This window comes from Watersipora subatra, chromosome 3 (assembly GCF_963576615.1).
Source record: "Watersipora subatra chromosome 3, tzWatSuba1.1, whole genome shotgun sequence".
NCBI classification, from domain to species: Eukaryota; Metazoa; Bryozoa; class Gymnolaemata; order Cheilostomatida; family Watersiporidae; genus Watersipora; species Watersipora subatra.
In genome coordinates this window covers 56,387,178-56,394,110 of record NC_088710.1, presented here as the reverse complement: position 1 = coordinate 56,394,110, position 6,933 = coordinate 56,387,178, and the positions used below count along the sequence as shown (strand labels likewise).

At 33.8% G+C, this 6,933-nt stretch overlaps 1 protein-coding gene across 1 annotated transcript; it reads left to right on the top strand.

Moving 5' to 3' along the window:
• Positions 1–309: 309 nt before the first annotated feature.
• Positions 310–6,920, top strand: LOC137390767 (uncharacterized; the record flags this gene model as incomplete). The annotated part of the gene is made up of 6 exons (XM_068077087.1): positions 310–441; positions 1,660–1,809; positions 2,767–2,850; positions 3,667–3,863; positions 5,992–6,109; positions 6,822–6,920. Coding segments are annotated over exons 1-6 (780 nt in total), but the record flags the coding sequence as incomplete, so codon positions are not given.
• Between the last annotated feature and the right edge of the window lie 13 nt (positions 6,921–6,933).

Here is a 6,933-nt window from a genome sequence, read left to right as displayed (position 1 = left end):
TTTATTCGAGAATGGCTACGTCAGTGGTTCAGCCCATTTACGCCTCATTACTCATATTTTCCAATCACCACGCGCCTAAATAAAGGGTAGGAAATTTAAAGCGTAGAACCTAAGCTATCTCACGAAACGAGAGAAAGTTGGAGACGCGTCATAACAGCGGAGAATTCAACCTGGCAACAGCTTCTTTTTTCATTGATGATTTGAGAAATTGTATTTTTTTGTGGAATTTCACAGAAATCTACATTCATAGGATTACAAAATGTTGTAAATTTAGTTATTAAAATGACAACTAGACCTCCTAGTCATCGAATGCAAGGACTTTTGGGAGAGTTCAAGAAGCTATATGAGGGCAGATTAGCTAAGCTTAAAGCTAAAGAATGTCATCAAGCGGCACAGCTTGTCAAAGATAGTTCTGTGAACGAATCTTTAACCAATTATGAGGTAAGCAGTAGTGCTGCAAGCTAGGTAGATACCATCAGTTGCTAAATGTCTGTCGGTCATATTAAACAGAAACTAGGTCTATATTTTTGCATTTAGGTGTAAAAATCAGTGCTTTGCAAGTCTTTTGACCATGTAGATGTTGAGCATCAAATCGTATTTCTGAGTTGAAACAAATAGGAATTTTACTTGACAATCTCGAGAAGAGCTTTAAACAAAGAATACAACTCTGAAGATCTCATTTGAAGCTGACTTACTGGCGTAAATGGCTGAGCTAATGTGTAAGCTAAGCATAAGCGGAATCAATTGCTTGAATGCTTCAAATTACTAAACACTAAAAGCGAGAAAATTGTGGGCATAGAAACAGCAGGTGTCGCAATCTTTGCCTACAAAAAACTGTTGCGCATGCAGGCTTCATCTGCATTTGTATGTGCATGTAAGTCATTTGCTATGCTTATTTGGCAATAAAAATTATTAAATGGATTAAAAGCTTCAAAATTCTCTTCAATATTTCACAAGGATTTCATAAATGTCTTATTAAAACTTTCAAGAACATGCAAAATACATATAAAAATACAAAATTGTATACAATGGTTGCAAAAAGGCATGCATTTAGTTACAAATGGTGTTTCACATTGTTACTATTTCTAGGTCTTTGCTTTGGATTGTACTAACCTGATCTAAAAGTGTTTTAATGCATGTTGCACACCAAAACCTTACGTTAAGGATTTCTCACATTTTGAATAGAATCTCTTTTGGCAATATTTTCTACAAAGTCTTTTTTTGGAGATGATTTTTTGTTCACAACTTTCTTGTAAAACTATCCTTTGCTATCGAGCTGGTTTTCAAATATAAAAGTTGAAAATCTATGCTAGCTGGTACTCTGATCAGTGGAAAGAGGCAGTTACCTTTGTCCCAATGGACGCAGTCGATTCATTAGACTGGATACTTGCTAAGCTAACATAATTATGTCTTGCATAATCCAGTTACCGTAGGTTGGTGGTTCATCTACTCTTCATCAACAAAACAATATTGATGTTTCCCATTCATTAACAATAATTTAAAGCTTTGTAAATTTTGAATCAGTTTGTGGAAAGAATCTAGGTTTCTAGCCAGCTGCCCTTTAGCGTAGTTCACTATTGTACTACAATAACAATGCTGGCGCTACTACATTATGTTGCCTAAGTACAATGATGTCTATTGTGTTGGTTTGTCTTAAAGGCACAAGTGAAAGTTTATGACAGCTATGTGAAAGATCTGAGCGAACAGAATGAGGTTCTTGTACAGACTGTCGAGCAACTTGAAGCTGAGGCTAATAGTAGAGTTACCAACTTAGAAGCTAAACTCACCAAGGCTGTGGCTACGGCTAAGGTTTGATATCTGAATTATACCATAATTTATTGAGTAGCGAGCGATATTTAGTTATTATTAGCTGTTTGTGTAGATTATTGACTCAAGTCATCGACTCGATCTCGTTCAGTTGAGAGTGTCGTGTCGAGAGTCGGTCGACTCTCGACGTGACTCGATCAGTTGTGCATGCAAGACATTTACTCATTGGTTAATATGGTGTATTGCTACAACATCACTATCACCCACACTCTGTATCAACACACACTGATGTCATTATATTTGTCGAGCATCATGTATGTATCACTTCGGTTGCCATAGTAAGTAGCACAAGGCAAAATCTGATTGATAGCGAGCAATACATTTTCTATGCCTCCATGTGTTTTTTTGTTTATATAGTTCATTGCCATTTCATTTGAAACTTTCCGAATTTACTCTACAATTAAAAGACAAAAGCACATTTTATATGAAAATGTGTGTTATCAAACATACATATCAACCCGTCAGCACATGATCATGACTTGAGTCTCCATTGTGAATTAACTAAAGTAACAAGTATGAGATGTTAAGTTATTAACTGCTTAACTGTTAAGTTGTTAAAATCAACTGCTGCCTCAAAACATCAGCTGTGTTAGAGGTGATTTTATATTAATTATACCTCATAACTACATGAAGAAGGTTAACTGATTTATATTTGATGTTTATTGAGATACCATATTTATTAAAAGATTATTTAAGACAGTTTTCTACGGTATACTGTGTACGAGAACTGATGAGTACCTTCCGTTGTATACTACCTTGATCCTGTGGTCGGGGCCTGTTTCATCAGCACAAATATGCCTTTATGGACCCAAATTTTTCAGTATTTATCCTTTATTAAACATTATGTTATTGGTACTAAAAGTGTATACATGTAGTTGATAGCTCTGGTATCAGTTGACCAAACATTGGCATATGGAAGGTTTTGGTGTCACACTCTAGGAATGCAACCAGAAGGCCAAAGGATTTGAGCTAGAGCTTCAAGCTGCTGTCCTCAGCAAGAAGAAGCATGAGGATGTGATATCAGTGAGTCTTTGTTTATGAAATTGTAACCCTGTAGTAGTAGTGCTATGGATGCGCCATTATATTGCCTTTTATAAAGAGTTTGCACTCTCTATAGCAGTGCTCTCGGCTTACATTTCAGTGTCAGACAAATTTCTAGAATCAACTCCTCTGCCTGATAGAGTGTGTGTGTATGTAGAGCATTCTATGTAGAGCATTTTCCTAGTAGTTAATAAGTTTGTATAATTTGGCTCAGCAAAGCCAGCTCCTTGTTGGCATGTTCAATTTAATATTTTACAGCTTATATTTTGCAGTAGAGCTTAACATCGTCTTCCGCAAATGTTTCAACAATCTCTGGTCACGTGTTGAATCATATATATAACATTTTTGTAGTCAGGAATGGCTGGATTGTACAGAACCATTTGCTCTCTTACTATTTCAATAAACCTGTCGGTGCAAATTATTACGTAGTTAGCGCGAAGTTGACTTGCCTTTTTCATAAATTAACCAAATAGTTAGCTAGACTCTTAGCAAGTTTCATGCCCATGTTCCTTTTCCTGAAAGTAGAGCAAGTTCAGTGAATGAGACATGCTCATGTCTATCTGGGTGATATCACCCTAGAAAATACTCAGAGACTCTCTATCTTGTTTATGATTTCATAGAGTGCTTCTTCTAAATCCATCATGACCAAAAGATGAGGGATTTCTATGCAAGTTGCATAGACATAGACATCAATGACTACTAATCCATATTATGATTTAGTGCTCAGTTTTTAGTCGTAGTCTGCTTACATTTTTCATCTTTCAGAAAGGCTATGACTGTAGTTATCTTATCTTACAGGACATTCAGGACAGATATAGGAGACTTGAGTCACGATACAACGATGTAGACGATCATAGGTCAGCCCTCGAGCATGACCTTCACGCGCTGGTAACCATAGTGAGCATTGCCAGGAGAACTGGTCGGTGGCAACTCGAAGGTGTCAAACTTCGCCAAGTTGATTTCAATAGAGTTTTTGGCGAGGGGACAACTCTCAAGTACGTTTGAATATTGAAAAGCTTATGCAATGCTGGATAGCCTGCTCTTCTCTATGCATTATTTACCACCCTGCGCGATTTTGATGATCACACTATAAGTTATCAAAATGCTATACCATTTATCAATGCTGAAATGTTTAAATATACATTCTGCAATAACTGTATTTGTTTATTGTAAGGATAAATCAGATGTGTTTCTAAAGTTTTAATATGTTTTCTTTGATTTTTCTATTATTTAGAAATTAATCAAAGCGAGTTGGTTTTTTATTTCAACAAAAATTATTTAGTTAAAATGCCAAGTTCATCATGAGCTTTCTTCTATCACATGTAAGAACTCCTCTATACTTTCCTTGTTGTCTTCTCCTGATTCAAAATGGACAACAATAATAAGAAGACAACTCTTAGTAATTTAATGCCTAGCTCACATGTGTGTATGTAAATGTTTGTATAATTTTTTATTGTCATTAGTAATCATCAACAAACTGATGTTTCTCATTACATGTCAAAAGAAAAAAATGGCTTTCTGGCATTTGGTATTATTAAAAAGGTGATTTTTGCATGTTATATTTATACTATAAAGTGAATTATGGATTAATACATGCTAATTTATTTAGTGGTGGTAGAGTATTATGTTGTTGAAATGAAAAATTACCAGAGCATTAGCGTGTGCATTAGAGAGCTTATGGTCAATATTTGTGGTTGTAAACATCTTGTCAGTAGAGTTACAACTGTCTGGAGTCATCGCCCTTGTTTTTTGTGACTTGACTTGTAGTTGACCATAATTTAGTGTGAATTGTGGGAATTGTTGCTTTATAGTGTTTCATATATATTGGTATACATACATAATAATGTTATTAATATATACATCATATTTTTTTATAAATTTTTAAAGAAATGTAGCATTTTAAAAGTTTGAAATAATTGGTAAGATGGTGGAATGTTATTTTCATCAGCTTAAGCATTTGACCAAAAGAGACTGTTAAAAAATATAAATTTTAAAATTGATGAAAGCTATGATACAACTAGGTTTATGAAGCTAGGCTGTGCTACAACTAGGTTTATGAAGCTAGGCTGTGCTACAACTAGGTTTATGAAGCTAGGCTGTGCTACAACTAGGTTTATGAAGCTAGGCTGTGCTACAACTAGGTTTATGAAGCTAGGCTGTGCTACAACTAGGTTTATGAAGCTAGGCTGTGCTACAACTATAATCTGCAAAGTTTCTGAAAACTGTTTTTTGCTAATTGTTTTTCAAATGCATCAGGAGAACTGTATGTTTGCTAATGCTGACAGTTTATGGTATGGCGGTGCATGCGTGTATCTCCCAAACAATAGAGACTCTGACTTGTCTTTTAAATCATAAATATTAAAGTATGACATTTACACGGGAGTTGAACTAGCTGAAGTGAAGCTTATCATCACCTTTCTCTTGTTAATCTGAGATGGTTAACTCGATGGCTTGAAATAGAGTAATTAAATGTGCATAATAGGTGTTTCTATTTCTGATTTTTTATATGATGCAGAATAATAAAAAGTTTGTGGATTGAATCATTCTGCTTAAAAACCTGTCAATTCACGGTATTATAATCAACACTGTACTATTTTGAATAGCTGATCGAGATACGGTAAATAGGAAATACGTTGGTAATATTAACCATTAACACAAAGATTCGTTCCTTCTACATGATTACTTCAGCAACTGGGATGAATTAAGATTCTTTAAAAATGCTGTCTCAATCTTCATTTTTATAATAACAATCGCTGTTATTTTTCAATAAAAATATGAAATGTTTTGTATACAAAAATTCGATTCATTTTTATACCCAAAAATCTACTTTTATGTATTGGCAATAAATTGTATTTCTCTCTTATTACACTTTCTTAACAGATTACCTTATTGGTTGTGCATAGTTCATTTTGCACCAAATTTGAAATTTTTTTCGAGTATGCGGTTACGCTGCAATATCGTTGCTCCAAAAACCTGCTGTTGAAAAAGTTGAATTTAAAAAACAACTTGCTAAAAAATAATCAAATTTAGAAAATTCTAATTAGCTGATATCAGTATAAGTAAACTGCAGAGCAGGTAGCTGTTGTTTGCTATTAAATCTAGCACGTCTATTGATCTTTTCAGGCCAGATGCAAAGGTACAGGAGATGACCGCAGAGATAAACAGGCGAGGGCAGACAATAAACCAGCTGCAAGCAGAGCTCGGGGCTATAAGGGCTGACTATGACCACTTACTTGAGACTGTGAGTATTGCTGTAGGGGATTTATTGTATGTTTTACTTCAATTGTCATGATATCTTTTGTATTATAAATAGTTGCTACAATTTTTTTATTATAAACTCTTTGCTTTGTTTGGGTGGCATCTAATCCGCATGAAACAACCCGCAATTGGTATGATTAGCTGTTTATCTTGCTGTCTTTCTTTCATTTAAAGTTTTTGCTTTTTTGCCTTCATGTAGTGGTCTAAACTGTGTTCTTAACAAACATTATATTGTATATATATACAATATATATTAAAGAAAATTATATATTATTACATATTAATATATATACATGTAATATATTTAAATTATATATATATTATTATATATATAATAATATATTACATATATTATTATACATATTACAGATGTATGAAATTATATATTATTGTATATATATTACAATAAAATTACATATATATGTAGTTGCTAAATAATAATTATTTTATATATATAAAATAGTTATTATTTTATGCAATATATATATATTACTATATTGTAATTTGCAAACATGATTTTACTCATTTATATCATAATTATATGAAATTTATTTTTTTGTTCAGTAGTTCTGCATGAGTATGTCTTCTACGTTTGTTATGACCCAACCGCGCTGGTAGTTGTTAGCATGGACAACTGTGTGTCTCTTCCTTCATATACAACACGTTTGTATCGCATGCTACGAACTCATGAGTAGATGCAGTCACAGTCTCAAGTCACCACACCCACAGGCACGACTGAGTCCTCATCTCGACCAATCACTGAACTTGAGATAAATGTAATGAAACTCAAGTCAGAGCTATCCGCTA